The sequence below is a fragment of the Lissotriton vulgaris genome, chromosome 8 (assembly GCF_964263255.1).
Source record: "Lissotriton vulgaris chromosome 8, aLisVul1.2, whole genome shotgun sequence".
Classification (NCBI taxonomy): domain Eukaryota; kingdom Metazoa; phylum Chordata; class Amphibia; order Caudata; family Salamandridae; genus Lissotriton; species Lissotriton vulgaris.
Window position 1 is genome coordinate 1,536,488,340 of NC_141696.1, and position 17,264 is coordinate 1,536,505,603.

The 17,264-nt window shown below is 47.8% G+C and overlaps 1 protein-coding gene across 1 annotated transcript in view; it reads right to left on the bottom strand.

Annotated features, from left to right (window-relative positions):
• LOC147700310 (uncharacterized) overlaps positions 1-17,264 on the bottom strand; it is a 429,112-nt gene that overhangs the window by 272,355 nt on the left and 139,493 nt on the right. Inside the window, 1 exon segment of the mRNA XM_086936302.1 lies at positions 12,108-12,583. Within this exon segment, the coding sequence (XP_086792428.1) occupies positions 12,108-12,583 (476 nt within the window).

Below are 17,264 nucleotides of genomic sequence, written 5' to 3' on the forward strand. Positions count from 1 at the left end.
AGTGCTGGAGATTGGAACATGGTAATATCACGGCGGGCATGGGGACCTGGAAAATACAAGCGATATATTGTGGGACACGATTACATAAAACGATGGGGGTGGGGCAGACATAAATGCTGGGAAGCTATCAAGATATAAACATAATCACAAGTTATCGGGAGAGGTGAGGGTGCAAGCCAGCTCAGAGAAAGGCCAGGAGGAATCTTGGAAACTGTTGTGCGAGTACGTGTGAAACGCTGAAGGCAATCGTAGCAAAAACCAAGCAATATCGCCAGGACCATAGCGAGCCCATACTGAGGCTGCTGTACAACAAAACTCAGTTCTGATCCAGTCACGAGTGAGTATTCCCCCACCTCTCTCCTTATTCCCTCTAGCTCAGGGCACCCCTGTGTGAAAAGTGAGTTTCCCAGGAGGCTGTTGGCGCTCTCTGTCCCACTGTTTTCTCACTCGACTCACTCTTTTAGAGTGAGCTAAGATGGCAGCTGCTGCCCTCTCTGCTGCATCGGTCCATTAGCCGAGAGGAGATCTCGGCGTGGAGACTCCACCGCTTCCAGCACCTGACGGGACCTGCCACCTGATGTTCCACCGCAGTGGTAGAGGTGAGCGGCCCGCCATGATGATCAGCAAGCTGTGAGGCACTGCGGCGACCCTCCATCCCCTGGGAGGCTGTGGAGGCGGGACGGATCGGGCGAGTGGAGAGCCCTCCAGAAAGGTACATGTGGGGGAGGGAACATCGGCCCTTGAAGGTGCTCCATTTGCGGAAAAGCATGCAGCATGTTGTCTTCCCCGAGCCCCCAGGATTCGGGACCCCCTTCATGCCCTCAAGGGGAGAGTGCTGAGGAGCCGTAGGGAGCCACAGCCGGCGCGCAAGTAGGGTCCCGAAGCTTGAGTCACAGCCTGTGATGAAGACCGCGCGGCCCCAGGGGTCAATGGGGTGCTCCGTCCCGTGCTGGCCACCCAGCGCCAGCCAAGCCAGGGCGGGCACTGCCAGCACCAACGTGGCCCACAGCAGGCCCAGGCACCAGCAGAGGAGGAGTAGCAACAGCGTGAAGCCAGCTGGTATTTTTTGCTTTTCTTGCTTCTGTTCCCTGCTTGTGCACAATTTTCTTGCCTCTGTTCCCTGCTTGTGCTTGCTTTTCTTGCCTCTGTTCCCTGCTTGTGCTCGATTTTCTTGCCTCTGTTCCCTGCTTGAGATCGTTTTTTCTTGCCTCTGTTCCCTGCTTGTAATTGTTTTTTCTTGCCTCTGTTCCCTGCTTGTGCTCGCTTTTCTTGCCTCTGTTCCCTGCTTGTGCTTGGATTTTCTTGCCTCTGTTCCCTGGTTGTGATCGTTTTCTTGCCTCTGTTCCCTGGTTGTGCTCTCTTTTCTTGCCTCTGTTCCCTGCTTGTGATCTTTTTTTCTTGCCTCTGTTCCCTGCTTGTGCTCGCTTTTCTTGCCTCTGTTCCCTGCTTGTGCTTGTTTTTTCTCGCCTCTGTTCCCTGCTTGTGATCGTTTTCTTGCCTCTGTTCCCTGGTTGTGCTCTCTTTTCTTGCCTCTGTTTCCTGGTTGTGCTCTCTTTTCTTGCCTCTGTTCCCTGCTTGTGATAGTTTTTTCTTGCCTCTGTTCCCTGCTTGTGATCGTTTTTTCTTGCCCCTGTTCCCTGCTTGTCATAATTTTTTCTTGCCTCTGTTCCCTGGGGCGTTACTGGGCAGAGATGGGTGTGTGGCTGACCTAGATTGAGGGAAGCAACGGGTGAGCTCTGGGAGTTGGTGGGGCCTCGAATAACCCATTTGTAAATAAGGAGACTCCCTGGGTTGAGGGTGAGAGTGTGTGTGTGTGTGTGTGTGTGTGTGGCTCTGTGTGTGTGGCCCTGTGTGTGTGGCTCTGTGTGTGTGTGGCTGTGTGTGTGTGCGGCTCTGTGTGTGTGTCTGGCTCTGTGTGTGTGTGGCTCTGTGTGTGTGTGTGTGTGTGGCTCTGTGTGTGTCTCTGTGTGTGTGTGTGGCTGTGTGTGTGTGGCTCTGTGTGTGTGTGTGTGTGTGGCTCTGTGTGTGTGTGTGTTGGGCTCTGTGTGTGTGTGTGTGTTCAGCTCTGTGTGTGTGTGTTGGGCTCTGTGTGTGTGTTCAGCTCTGTGTGTGTGTGTTGGGCTGTGTGTGTGTGTGTGTGTGTGTGTGTTGGGCTCTGTGTGTGTTTTGCTCTGTGTGTGTTGGGCTCTGAGTGTGTGGGGCTCTCTGTGTGTGTGGCTCTATGTGTGTGGCTCTGTCTGTGTGTGTGTGTGGCTCTGTCTGTGTGTGTGTGTGTGGCTCTGTCTGTGTGTGTGCGTGTGTGGCTCTGTGTGTGTGTGGCTCTGTCTGTGTGTGTGTGGTTCTGTCTGTGTGTGTGTGGCTCTGTCTGTGTGTGTGGCTCTGTCTGTGTGTGTGGCTCTGTGTGTGTGGCTCTGTGTGTGTGGGGGTGCGTGTTGCTCTGTGTGTGTGGGTGCAAATGCAATAGGTCTCGCATTTGCAAGAGATTAAGCTACTGGCATTGTAAATGACAATGCCATGTAGTTATATGTTTTAAAAACAAAAATAATGTCATGAGCAAGCCAATAGCTCTAACTTTAACAAAGACGAGACCATTGCATTGTAAATGCGTGTTAATGATCCATGAGGAACCTATTTTATGTGTTTTTAAAAAATATATCTTTTGAGCATATGTATTCCGGCTAATGTTTTATGTGGATCTCTTCGGAGTTCCCTAACATAAATAAAATATACTTGAACTTTAAGTTTTAATGATGGTTTTAATGTGGAGTTTTTAAGACTCTGTATGAGGATTATTTTTTATGGAGTTTTGAGTATTCTTGTTTACGTTGGTTATATTTTCACAATTTATTCATGATTTTGATTGTGGTGGAGGGTTTGGATGACTGAAAGTCTGCACATACATTATGTTAGGATGTCTTTATTTATTTTTAATTTATTATGAAATTTTGTGTTTATTGATTTAGTAAATGTTCATTGAGATATTCTGTTTAGCAACAGTTTTTTGTACTTTTGCTTTTAAGGATTTAAACTGAATAAAACTTGTTGATGATAATGACATACATTTTATTTTTATATAATTTATTAAATAATTTATCATTTATTTGCAGGTTTTTGGGTTTGTAAGGGAAAAGGGTCAAAAATTATTTAAATTAGAAAAAATATTTTTAATTATGTTTTATATTAAATATTTAACTGATAAGAATGTAAACGGATTAATTGCTATTTTCATTATTTAAGTGTGTTTTGTGTCTTTTAATGTATATTTAATTGTTACATAGTTTAATAATTAAATTATAATTTAGTAGTGCGTTGTTGGGTATATAAAGGAATAGGAGGGAAAGTGATTTAACATGCAACTTTTTAAAACTTATTTTTACAAATTATTTTGTGTTGATTAAATATTTTATTGTTAAATAATTGTGCAAATGATGTATCTAGATATTTCTTAGGTAAATTGGTTGATTTCAATTAATTGTTAATTCATTGATTAGTGTATTTATTAATATATTTTGTAAAATGCATTCATATTCATAATTGGTTTTATTTTTTTATTTAACACCTTAGCTGCGTGTAAACATCCCTCCCCAGTGCTGCGCTGTCCATTGGAACCAGTGCTGAATGGACGTCCAATGGTCGTGCGCAGCACTGGGGAGGTAGCGCTGCTGACGACCGTTGGCCGTCAGCAGCACTTAAGGGGTTAATAAATATTTTAGTGTTAGTAATGTTTATTTATAATGTATTTACTTTTTTAAAAAAAATTTATTGGTATTTAACAGATTACAAATTGCAAAAGACACAGTCACAGATAACATATAGCAGGTTTCGCAGTCAGTCGTATAAGGCAGCCAAGGTTGTTTTCTCAGTCTTTGCTTGTCCGCCTCACATAATCTAGCTCACATATAACATTAAACACATAGGTTGTTGCTATTGGACGCGTATCTAGTTGGTACATAGAACATTTATGCGAGTGGTGGTTATTTGGTGACAGAGCGCCAGACCCTTGAAGTTGCGTTGAGCTGGTTTGGCTTGTTAGACATGCATTCGTTGTCTATGGGGGTTTGTAGGCGTCTAGGAATTTGTCCAGCTTCAACCACATCCCTCTGTTGGGGTACCTCCACGGTGTGTGTCTAAGTGCAGTGCTATCTGCTCCCCTGAGAAATGTCACCCAGTTTAGCCACCCCTTGAAAGTGGCTTTGGAGGTGTCCTTCCATTTGGTTAGTAGTATTTTGACTGCTGTGGTGAGGAGGAAGTCTAGCAGGTATCTGTCGTCATTTGTGGCTAAGTCCTGTGTAATGTGCGCTGTGATTGTTGTGGCAAACGTTTGTTTTAAGCTGCATTCTAGGGTTTTGTTTATGAAGTCGAGCACCTTATTCCAGAAGTTTTTCACCTTAGTGCAGTGAAAGATTAGGTGTGCTAGATCTCCTCTTTCCAAACCGCAGTTCCAACAGGAGTCGCTGTCTCTTAGGCCTATCGAAGCGTGGCAGGCTCGTGTCCAGTGTGCTGGTGAAGTAACCAAAATTTAATCGTGCCAGCACTGGGGATATCATATTTTTTGAAGGGGAAGCCCAGAGGGATTCTAGCTCATTTTCTGTGAGTTTGGAGCCTATTTGGGTTTCCCAGTAGTTGGTATTTTTAGCGTTGAGCTTGGTAGATACAGGACGGAGGAGTTTGTGTAGGAGTGAGGTTTGGTGCCCTGCTTTGTTAATGGTTTTCATGTAGTGAAAGATTGATGGCTTGTGATTGTCTAGTTTTGACTTTGTTAATGCTGTTTTTATTGCCAGGAAATTGTATAGCTCTATATCAGGGAGATCGTGTTTTGTTTTCAGGTTGTTGAAGGTGTATGGTTTTCCATCAGCCTCGAGTTGAGCTGGGAATGAAATTCCTGTTTTCCTCCATGACTCTATGTTGAGTGGCTTCCACTTATATTTGATCTTGGGGTTTGTCCAGAGCGTTTCCCAGTGCGAGTTCTTTATACTATTTTCGAGCCTCTGATCTACTTTGAGCAACCCATACCTTGTGATCCTAAAGATCCGGTTGTTCCCAAGTGCTTGTTTGTTGGAAGTGAGGAGTGTTAGTGGGTTTGTGTTATTTAGAATGGCTTCCTCTAATGTGAGCCATGTCGGCGTGTATTGCTGTTTTGGGAGCACCCAGTGCATCCCCTGTCTGGCTATGAAGGCTAGTTGGAATGTTCTCAGGTCCGCCACGATGAGCCCCCCTAGTTTCTTCTCTAGTCTCAGTTTTTGGAGGCCTATTTTGGGTTTATTATCCCTCCATATAAATTTGTTTAGCATTTGGTCTATTTTTCTGTGAAAGTCGTCTGTGAAAGCCATCGGTAGGTAGCATGCCTGCTAGATAGTTTACTATGGGCGTGATTATCATCATAACAGTGTCAATTCTGCCCCATCAGGTAATGAATCTGGGTGACCAGGTTTCCAGCAATACCGTAATTTTTTCTAGGGTAGTTTTTTCATTTTGCTCTAAGGTGCTTCTTAGGGTTCTCCCGAATTGGATACCCAGGTATTTGACAAATCCCGGTTGAAGAACTACCGTTAATAGCTATCTGTGCTTTAGGGTTTTTGTACAGTGCCATGACTTTCTTTGTGTAACCGTTGCCTAGGTTGTATGTCTGCATGCATTTGTCTAGGAAATGCCAGGATACTCTGTCGAATGCCTTTTCTGCGTCTAGCGTGATTGCTACCACTGGGTCGAGTGACTTTGATGAGTGCTCTATGACCTGGCAGGGGAGTCTCGTGTTATCGTGAGACATGCGTGATTTCATATAGCCTACCTGTGTATTTCCGATTAGTTGTGGTAGGATTTTGTTTATTCTTGTAGCTAGCACTTTGGCATATAACTAGCAATCTAGGTTCATTAGTAAAATGGGGCGGTAGTTTTTGGGCCATTGTGGGTCTTTGCCTTCTTTAGGTATGATAATTATGTTAGCTTGTGACATGGTTTCCGTTACTCCCCCCTTCTTGGCACAGTGGTTGAAGGTTCTAGTCAGGATTTGGAGAAGATGTTCTTGGAACGTTTTGTAGAAGGGTGCTGTGTATCTTTTAGTGACTTTATAGCTGTGGCTATCTCACTCAGTTTTACGTCTTGGCCTAGTGTTTTTGGCTTCCTCTTCCATTATCTTGGGTAGGTTTAGTCTGTCTAGTTAGGCTATGCTGCCCTCTTGGTCAATATCGTCATCTTTTCTGTATAGGTCTTTGTAGAATTCCATAAACGTATGTAGGATGTCTTTGTGTCTGGTGTGTGTCTTGTTGTTCGATTCTGTGATTGTGGAGATACAGTGTTGTCTCTGCTTGCGTTTGAGGTCTGATGCTAGTATTCTGCCTGCTTTGTTAGCTTCACATAGGTTTATTTGTTTGTATTTTCTTATCCACTGACCTGCCCTTTCGCTGAGAATTCTGTTAAACTCGTATTTCTTCCTTGTGAGTTCACCCAGGATATATGTGTTTGCTGTGTCTCCGATGTGCTTCGTTTCCAGTTGTTTAATGTCTATTTCTAGTTGGCCTAGCTGTTCTCTTGCTTCCCTGTCTCTTCTTGCCTTTATTTCTATCAGCATTCCTCTGATGGTAGCCTTGAGAGCGTCCCATAGACTTTTAGGATCTATGTCTGCAGTGTTGTTTTTCTTCTTTTGTGTAGTCTATGATGGCCTTCTCAATTTTGTTTTTGTCTTCCTGTTTGGCTAGCGTTATGTTGTTGAATCTCCATCTGCGCGTGATGTGCTCGTTATGTCGGTCTGTTAGCTGGAGGCTAATGCATGAGTGGTCTGAGACCGTCCTTGCTGCAATGTCCGTGTGTTCTATCAGGTGTGTGTGTGTGCTTGAGGTAAGGATGCAATCTATTCTGCTATAGGAGTTGTGTGGGTTAGAGAATAATGTGTAGTCTCTAGTGTCTGGGTGTTGGAGTCGCCATGGGTCTAATAGGTCGAATCTATTGCACAGGTTTTTCAGAGTGTTGTAGGGTGCCTGGGGCGTGTTTGCAAGGTTGATTGTCCGTCTAGGGTGTGGTCCAGGACTAGGTTGAAGTCGCCTGCCACAATGTTCATGTTGTTTGCCTGATTTGCTTCTAGCTCTCTAGTCACCCACTGCCATACTTGTGACTCATTATAACTGAGTCTACACACGCTCCGCTGCGTAGCGCTCTGCATTTCTTTGTATGCGTAACTGATTAAGTGGATTATTTCTGTCTACACATGCTCCGCTGCGTAGCGCTCTGCATCTCTTTGTATTCTTAATTGATTAAGTGGATTATTTCTGTCTACACACGCTCCGCTGCGTAGCGCTCTGCATCACTTAATTGATTAAGTGGATTATTTCTGTCTACACACGCTCCGCTGCGTAGCGCTCTGCATCTCTTTGTATACTTAATTGATTAAGTGGATTATTTCAGCCTACACACGCTCCGCTGCGTAGCGCTCTGCATTACTTGGTTTGGTGTGAATTGTTAACTGTGACATATCCGCATTGCCTGGCCCGTGTAGCACTTTTTCATTTGGGAAAGCTCCGCATTGCTATCTTTGTGCCTGTAATTGACATTGTGCCCGTCTTCCACCGCCAGCTCACATCCCCCGATCCTGTTGTTTTCCCCTCGTCCATTTTGTTGTACCTGCAGCCCTTCCCTCCCCCTACGCTTCCGCCTCCCTGCTCCCCCTCCCACCCACTAGACATCAGGAACGTCCCGGCAGAGGAACCTCTGTAACCAGCCTGACCTCGTGTGAAGCGGTTGCTCCACCATTCCTCCTGAGCCCATAGCGCTTCCTCTGGTATCGTAGCGCTGCTCCCCTACCACTGCCATACTTGTGACTCATTATAACTGAGTCTACACACGCTCCGCTGCGTAGCGCTCTGCATTTCTTTGTATGCGTAACTGATTAAGTGGATTATTTCTGTCTACACACGCTCCGCTGCGTAGCGCTCTGCATTACTTGGTTTGGTGTGAATTGTTAACTGTGACATATCCGCATTGCCTGGCCCGTGTAGCACTTTTTCATTTGGGAAAGCTCCGCATTGCTATCTTTGTGCCTGTAATTGACATTGTGCCCGTCTTCCACCGCCAGCTCGCATCCCCCGATCCTGTTGTTTTCCCCTCGTCCATTTTGTTGTGCCTGCAGCCCGTCCCTCCCCCTACGCTCCCGCCTCCCTGCTCCCCCTCCCACGCTCCGCCCCCTCCACCTCTCCACTTATGTCAGATGCACCAACGCGCAGCGTCCACGCGCTACGGCCGCGCCGAAGGTGCGCCAAAGGTAAGCCCGTCTACGCCCGTCCGCGCCTGGACCGCGCCCAGCGCCAGACCCCCTGGTCCCCGTAATGCCCACCCCTCCCGCATTACTTACGATGCCACCACCCTCCTAGCCCTTAACCCTGGCCGCTCCCCCATCTGCGTCCAAGCCGCTCCTGGACACACCCATGGACCCTTTTCCTGCTACTCCTGCAAGTTCGACGGCACCAAGTACAACTCCTCATCTACGAACACACAACAGATATCCGATCCCAACCACCTACAATGCTTCCTGCTCAACACCCGCTCGGTCCACAGACACGCCATTGATCTCTGGAATCTACTCGACACCATCTCTCCGGACGCCGCCTTCCTAACAGAAACATGGATGAATGCCTCTTCAGCCCCAGACATCACCATCGCCATCCCGGAAGGCTATAAGATCATTCGCAAGGACCGTACCGGCCACACAGGAGGAGGTATCGCTATCGTCCATAAGAAATCCATCCGCATCTCAACCAGCTCTGACGTCAATCTCGCCAACTCTGAACACCTTCACTTCCAGATCCACACCGACCCCAAGACCACACTCAGAGGCACCCTCCTTTACAGGCCACCAGGACCCCGCGCACAATTTAGTGAAGACATCACGGACTTCATCACTCCACACGCGCTCCCCTCCGAGGACTACATCCTTTTGGGAGACCTCAACTTTCACCTTGAAAAGAACAACGACCGCAACACCACCACCCTTTTGGACAACCTCGCAAACCTCGGACTTAAACAACTTGTCACTACCCCCACCCACATCGCAGGTCACACACTCGACCCTATCTTCACCTCCAGCAAGCATGTTTCCTTCAGCCACACCACAGCTCTCCTTTGGACTGACCACAGCTGCGTTCACTTCACCTACAACAAGCCCACATCCAACAACCACCCCCAACCCACTCTGCAAAGAAACTGGAACAAAATCTCCATCGACCAGATCTCCTCATCGCTTCTTCAAAAGCCCCCCGCCCACTCCCCAAACCCAGACCAAGCAGCCACCAACCTCACCCAATGGTTATCCAACAGCGCCGACATCCTAGCACCACTGAAAAAAAGACAAATCAAACTAGGCAGCAAGAAGGCCTCCTGGTTCAACGATGATCTTAAGAAATCCAAGAAACTCTGTCGCTCCCTCGAGAAGGCCTGGAAAAAAGACCCAACCACCAGCACCAAGGACGCCTTCAAAAACGCCTCCCGCATACACCACCAACTAATCCGAAATGCCAAGAAAGCAGCCTTCAAGGACCGTCTAGATAACAACGCCCACAACAGCAAGGAACTATTCAACATCGTCAAGGAATTTACCAACCCCTCAGCCAACTCCAACGACATCACCCCCTCTCAAGCCCTCTGCGACTCCCTAGCCTCATTCTTCCACAACAAAATTGCAGACATCCACAACAGCTTCGACAACCAACCCGAAGACCAACCCACCCAATCCCCTGCAGGACCCCCACCCCCCCTGAACATCCTCAATGACTGGAAGCCAATCTCCACTGAGGACACCATCCGTCTGATGAACTCTATCCACTCAGGATCCCCCACAGACCCCTGCCCTCACCACATCTTTAACAAAGCAGACTCCATTATTGCACCCCACCTCCGAGACGTCATCAACTGCTCCCTCAACTCCGCAACCTTCCCGGAAAGCTGGAAACATGCCGAACTCAGCGCCCTCCTGAAGAAACCCACAGCTGACCCCACCGAACTCAAAAACTATCGCCCTATCTCACTCCTTCCATTCCCGGCCAAAGTCATCGAGAAAGCTGTCAACAACCAGCTCGCCGCATTCCTCGAAACCAACAAATCCCTCGACTCCTCACAGTCTGGCTTCCGAGCCAAGCACAGCACCGAAACCGCCCTCATCGCAGCAACAGACGACATTCGAACTCTACTGGACAATGGAGACACAGTCGCCCTCATCCTCCTCGACCTCTCCGCAGCCTTCGACACAGTCTGCCATAGCACCCTTCTACAGCGCCTCAAAAACATCGGAATCCAAGGAAAAGCACTGGAATGGATCACCTCGTTCCTCTCCGGAAGAACCCAGAGAGTCCGCCTTCCACCATTCAAGTCAAAGGCCACTGAAGTCATCTGCGGCGTACCTCAAGGGTCCTCACTCAGTCCCACCCTCTTCAACGTTTACATGAGCCCCCTCGCGGCCATCGCACGACAACATAACCTCAACATCATCTCCTACGCCGACGACACTCAACTGATCCTATCACTCACCAGAGACCCTAACACGGCCAAAACCAACCTACACGAAGGAATGAAAGAAGTAGCCGAATGGATGAAGCACAGCCGTCTGAAACTGAACTCAGACAAAACAGAAGTCCTCATCTTAGGTACCTCCCCCTCCGGCTGGGACGACTCCTGGTGGCCAGAGGCCCTGGGAAAAGCACCCATCCCGACGGACCACGCACGGAACCTGGGCGTCATCCTGGATTCCTCACTCTCGATGAACAGACAAGTCAACGCCGTTTCTTCATCTTGCTTCAACATTCTTCGCATGCTCAAAAAAACATTCCGCTGGATCCCTACCGAAACTAGAAAAACAGTCACCCACGCTCTGGTCACGAGCCGACTGGACTACGGAAACACCCTCTACGCCGGCACCACCGCAAAACTCCAGAAAAAACTACAACGCATCCAGAACGCCTCAGCCAGGCTCATATTAGACATCCCGCGTAAAGAACACATCTCTGACCACCTGAAAAACCTCCACTGGCTCCCCATCAATAAGAGGATCACTTTCCGGCTCCTAACCCACGCACACAAAGCACTCTACGAAATCGGACCCGAATGCCTCAACACACGACTATCCTTCTACACCCCCTCCCGCCAGCTACGATCCTCCAACCAAGCCCTTGCCACTGTACCTCGCATCAACAAAACCACCATGGGAGGTAGATCCTTCTCCTACCTAGCAGCTAAAACTTGGAACTCACTTCCCACTCACATTCGCCTTACTCAGAACCACCTAGCATTCAGAAAGCAACTCAAAACGTGGATATTCGACAAGTAACTCCCCACCCTTCTACAAGCGCCTTGAGACCCTCTGGGTATGTAGCGCGCTATATAAATCTTTTGACTTTGACTAGAATGGTTTCTTCTCTTCTTTTGAGTTGGGTGATCAGAAGTCTGCCTTCCTTATCGTGCTGTTCTCTCTCAATGGTTAACTTTGACTTAGCATTGACTATAGTGATTACCCCTTGTTTATTGCCAACCGCTGGGGAGCAGGCTATCTGGCCAACCCATCTCGCTCTATGTCTACTTGCGTCTTCCAAGGAGAGTTTGGTTTCTTGTAGGAGAATGATGTCACCCTTTGTCTTTGCCAGGTAATCTAATATTTTTTTCTCTTAATTGGGTGGTTCAGGCCCTTGACGTTGAGAGAGATAATCTTTACTACGTCAGATAGCAATGTATTATTGCTACTCATTGTATTGGCAAACGGATCGCTGTATCCACTTGATGACTTTACTGAGTTTACGGGATGCTATTGCTCTTTCTATGTGCGTGATATTAGTAGGAAAAGGTCTGCTCGCTGTTTCGTAGTTTCTGGCTGAGTGTGTGTTATGGTTGTGGACGTGACTTGACGAACAGGACAAACATGACAGACGGAACAAAATAACTTCTCCCATTCTCCCTCCCCATCCCCCTCCCGCTCCCCTACACCCTTGGGATTTCTTAATGCATTATTCTTGTATGGCTGTTCTTCTACTGTCTCGTTAGGTTGGGGGATAAGTCTAGGACCTCTACCCGAATAGTGTCAGATAGTCTGAATAGAGTAACAAAGGGTATAGGTAACATAAGAATCCTGGGAGTACCGGAAGGAAAAGAGAATAAAACTGCCTCCTGCGTTGCACTGGTTTTTTTCATAGATTTGGCCAGGTCATGAACTTCAGCCAGTTTTATCAGTATGCTGTCTAGCATGCTACTGATGTCCGCCTTCTGTTTGAAAGGGGATTCTGGGTGTCCGTCTGGTTTGGTTTTTTTAGGCTGTTGTGACGGCTTCCCTTCGTTTCCTGCCGTTTTTCCTAGACTTCTTTTTTCCATTAGAAGATCGATCTTCTGTTGATTCCCAGTGAAATGGGCTGTGTTGTCCGCACTTGTACACCCGTTTTGCTCTGCTCGTTTGTGCTTGTTACGGTTTTTGCGTTTGGGTTTCTCTGTTTGCTTTCTTTCGTGCCCTCTGGACTGTGGGATCTCCTGTGCACTGTGTTTCTTAAGAACCTTCTCACTGCCATTTTGCCCGGCTTCTGTGGTGTGTCGTGGCGTGTTGCGCTCCCCCTGTGCACTTTTTCTGTGTAATGTAATGTATTACTTGTAAAGCGCACTGTTGCCAGCCGGCGTCCTGGCGCTGTATACCGCTGGGGAACCCGTCCTGGCTTTCCCTGTGGGATGGTCCCTACTGGGAGTCCCCAAGGTGGAGCCAGGCAGCCCCGGCTTTGATGGGGCCGGTGTGGAGATTAGGCAAGCTAATGCCCAAAGTTGCCGAGTGGGACCCCTGGTTAGAGTAGGCACCGAGGCGAGAATTATCGAGTCCGCTGACCTTGGTCCATGACCCTGCCGCGTATTGAACCCTGGTCCCGGGCCGACATCTGCTTCCGGGTCTGCTGCCTTTAACCAGTGAGCCACACCACTCCACCTGATGCACGCTCTCGTAGTTAGCCTTTGTGTCCTTACAGAGGTGTTATTTTTCCGTGGCAGTTATTCCTCTCAAGCTGCTCCTTGATATCTTACTGCTTGTTCTTACTTTACTGATTTACTCGGCAGGCCAACTCGTGATCCTCTCAGCCGGGCTCTTTGTTGGCTGTTTTGACAGGGGTTATTATGCGGTTGTTAGTGCCCACGCGGTGTTTCCTGCTCGCCTTCGCTGCCCTTTAGACCGTTGTATTGTGCCCTGGCCTACTGAGTGTCTGTTCTGTATTGTTGGTTGCTTCGCTGTGTCCCCACTGCGTAGTTGAGATGGTTGCCCATGGTGGCTACTGCGCTCTTTTCCCTGTTCTTTCCCTGTTGTTCGATTGTCTTCTTTCGCTTACCGCTACTTCTCTCTGTTCCGCCCCCTTCGGGTTAAGATGGCCGCTCGATTGTCCTCTTTCGCTTTTTGCTATTTCTCTCTGGTCCATCCCCTTCGGGATAAGATGGCTGCTCCCGTTTTGGATTCGCTTTCGTCTGTCTTTGGAGACAGCGCTTTCGATGGTCTTGCAGGCGTATCTCGTCGTTGCGCACTTAGGGGGTAGTGCGAAGCGCAGGGGAGTGCCTTCAAGTTAAAATGGCCACCTCCTCTGGGGTCTTTGGTTTCGCTTTCACTTGCTCGTACTAAGCAGCGTGGGCCCTTGGTCTCGCCGATCGGGTCTGGTGACGGCTGGGGGGACCGAGGGGGGGTCTAGAGCGCTGCAGGCGCGGGCACTGACCTCGTAGGCTTTCGCACTGTCGATTGGTGCATTTTTCTTCAGGGGTGTCCTCCTACCGCCGCCATCTTGCCTGACTGATGCCTCTTTTCTGTTGTTAAAGACTGCTTTTTTGCGAGTTGTTTGGCTGTTCCTAGTTTCTGTCTTTACCGCATCTGAAGCTTTTTGGGTTCCGATCAGCGCTGCTGTGTTTGTTCCCCCTTTCGGTCCGCTGTGTCACGCTGTTTTTCCTGGTTTCATCCCGAGGTGTAGTGGGGGTCTGGACTTAGGCAACTCTTCCCATTGCCGTCCAAGCCACGCCCCCTTATAATGTATTTACATTACATATTTTGTTGACTGTGTTTTAGTAGGGAGGACAGTGGTTTATTTTGTTTTTATTTGTCATTTTTTATTATAAATAGTTTATATAATTGCATGTTTTTACTTATAAAGTATTAAAATTTTATTTTTAATATGTTTTAATACTTTTATCTTGTATGGTGTGTATTAAAAAAGAAAATTAGGAATTTGAATGTTATATTTAATCCTTCCTAAAACACTTTCCATTGTGTTGTGTAGATTGGAGTAGGAATAGTAAATGTAATGCATCAAAGTCTATGAAATCCCACCAACTTACCTGAAATGGCCTTGGAAATGCAAAATTCTCATACATTTTTATGCAACTCTTCTGCTTGGTGTTTTTCTGCATGTGGTAAAATCATGACTTTTTAACAGTAAACTTAGTGAACAGCCAAATTCCTGTCACAATACCAATGGCGACTAGTTACCTTGGGCATGGGGGCTCCACCCACCCAATTTCCTGGCAAGACCAACATGTTTTTCATATTACTCTTAAAATGATCACAATAGTAATTAGAAAATGAGTACTGCCTGGCTGTCATCTTCTAACCTTTGCGTGAGCACAAGTCAGGACGCCAGGCACTTTTTACATGCGCTAGTGGGCTTGTGCACCCATTGTAGCAGCACTGGGCTAAGTCAGAGCTTACCTTCTACCTGGTCTTCAGTGCCTCTTGGGTAACACCCAAAATGATGCACAGGATGCATCGCTTTGTACGGTTGACCTGGATGTTGTGGGTTTCAGCCCTGCTCTGCATGGGGCTACATTTCATACAGAGTGCACGAGGGCGGAAGACGGGAGAAGGGTGGGGCAGTCTTTGACCATGTGACCTGCCATCATTAGAATCATGAACTCTGATTACTCTGACATCTGGTCAAATACAGTAGACCGGTAATACTGTGCATGCTTTATCCGTGCAAAGTGCATCTGTTTACAGCAGCATACCACCCGTTTCACTTTCAAGAGGTGCAGTGCTGCGCTTCACAGCAATGCATCGTAGAACTGAAGCCGCAGAAGACGAATGGCCATGCTTTACCTCTATTCACGGTCAGTCTGTCCACCTTCTGGCCTCTTCCTTGAGCTCCAACTTCCTCCCCATTCTCCAATACCCCTTGCGGTCAACCGCCCTCACTCCTTTGTGTGCCTGACTCCAGACAGCTCAGTCCTATATCCACTCAACATCAACAAACCCGTCCTTTAGTTGCCCTTTTCTACCTCTCACCTTAAGTCCAACCATCATGTCCCCTTACAGCGAGTTTTTAGGTCTCGGCCTGATCCAGCGTATGCGCTGATCTGGCCGAGATATTTAGTAGGCTGCTTGGGAAAGGCGGCCAGCTTACTATCGCGCGCACAAGCACGCGCGCGACGTGCACTGCACTTTTTTAGTTGCGCGTGCGCACATCTCGCGTTTTTTCATTTAATTATTTCTTTTTGGCCCGGCCGCGCGGCCAATGCTTATTTTATTTTACTGCTATCCCCTGCTGCCCCGATCTTTAAAGCACCACCATCTCTGAGAGGTCGGAGATTGAGCTGTGCTGGCACAAGTCTCTTTTACATCGATATCTCTGCTGGCCATGTGTGATACTGGAAAGGGTTCAACTGTTATCGAAAACAGCCGGGGACAAAGGGTTCACAAAGGACCATCCTCTGCCACTCTCTGGAAGGAGAGATGTGTTTACAGAACAATCTGTTCATTCGCGGAGGTCAGAGATGTGCCAGGGTGGCATTTGCGGACCATAGTGTCATATTGGATAGTGGTAGGCATTGTTCGGGTAGATCAATGTATTGTTTGATAGGTTGTATTGGAAATCGCTTGTTGAATCCTGTTAAGGATTATGTCCAGCATTGTGTGTGGGGCTAATTGTTTTGTTCAGATGCGTGTATGGTTTTCCTTTGTTTGTCCATCACTACCCCCTTTTGTACCGCTTTTGACCGCCATAAGTGTGGCAGGGTATGCTCAGACGTGAGTCCCTTGCTCACTTGGCCACTGGATTCAACCAAGCCGGGCTGAAGACGGCTGGAATGCCAGAAACCGGTCCTCTGTAGCTTGTTTCCGGTCCAGGGAAGACATGGCTTGGCAGTTCGGGCTGGACTGTTCCCATGAGGCACAGGGTCAGACTGACTTGCATATAGCCATGTCTGAACTGGGGTAGCAGAGTGGGCTAAAGAACGGTGATGGATTAAACCCAGATCTTTTGACTGGGTGTGAGTGTTTGATTGATTCAGATGCTGCGTCCATCACCACCCCCTTTTGTACCGCTTTCGGCCACCATAAGTGTGGCAGGGTATGCTCAGACGTGAGTCCCTTGCTCACTTGGCCACTGGATTCAACCAAGCCGGGCTGAAGACGGCTGGAATGCCAGAAACCGGTCCTCGGTAGCTTGTTTCCGGTCCAGGGAAGACATGGCTTGGCAGTTCGGGCTGGACTGTTCCCATGAGGCACAGGGTCAGACTGATTTGCATATAGCCATGTCTGAACTGGGGTGGCTGAGTGGGCTAAAGAACGGTGATGGATTGGGCCCAGATCTTTTGACTGGGTGTGAGTGTTTGGTTGGTTCGGATGCTCCGTCCATCACCACCCCCTTTTGTACTGCTTTCCTTTGTTTGGCGTCAGGCTTTTTAAAGTTTAAAAGCTGTTTTCCCATTATGTGCCTTTGATGCCATTCCAGGCTGTTTCATATGTATTGTTGAAGTGGTGAGATCTGGGCTTTTGTGTGGTGTGCAAGACCTATTGGCTTTGCCAATGTTTCATAAAGCTGAAGCACAATACCTTGAGTACTGTTCTGCAGCGTAGTCTTCAATCTTACAACACAGGTTCTTTACAAACACAAGATAAATACATACAATCATGCACAGCCTGCAACCACACACTGCTGACCGAGAATAAATGACATGCATATCACAGACTCTGTGCAGACACAGTGATCTACTGTGCAGATGCACAAGGCAGACACTCTTGTGTGCACTCTTTCTCAAACTTATTGAGATACATGTGCATCCACTCACATACATTGCAGAATGACATGCCTTACAGACATACAGACTTGCTGACTCACACACACTCTGCAGTCATACACCCAAACATACTCTGCGTACGCATGACTGGTAAGGCATATGATCTGCTGGCCTAACCTCCAGCAAGCTCAATATCCCTAATAGTACTGGCTGCCTGGATCAGTGGATGACACAAGGCAGCCACTATGACTGACCAGCCGACAGAATGGAACAGCCTT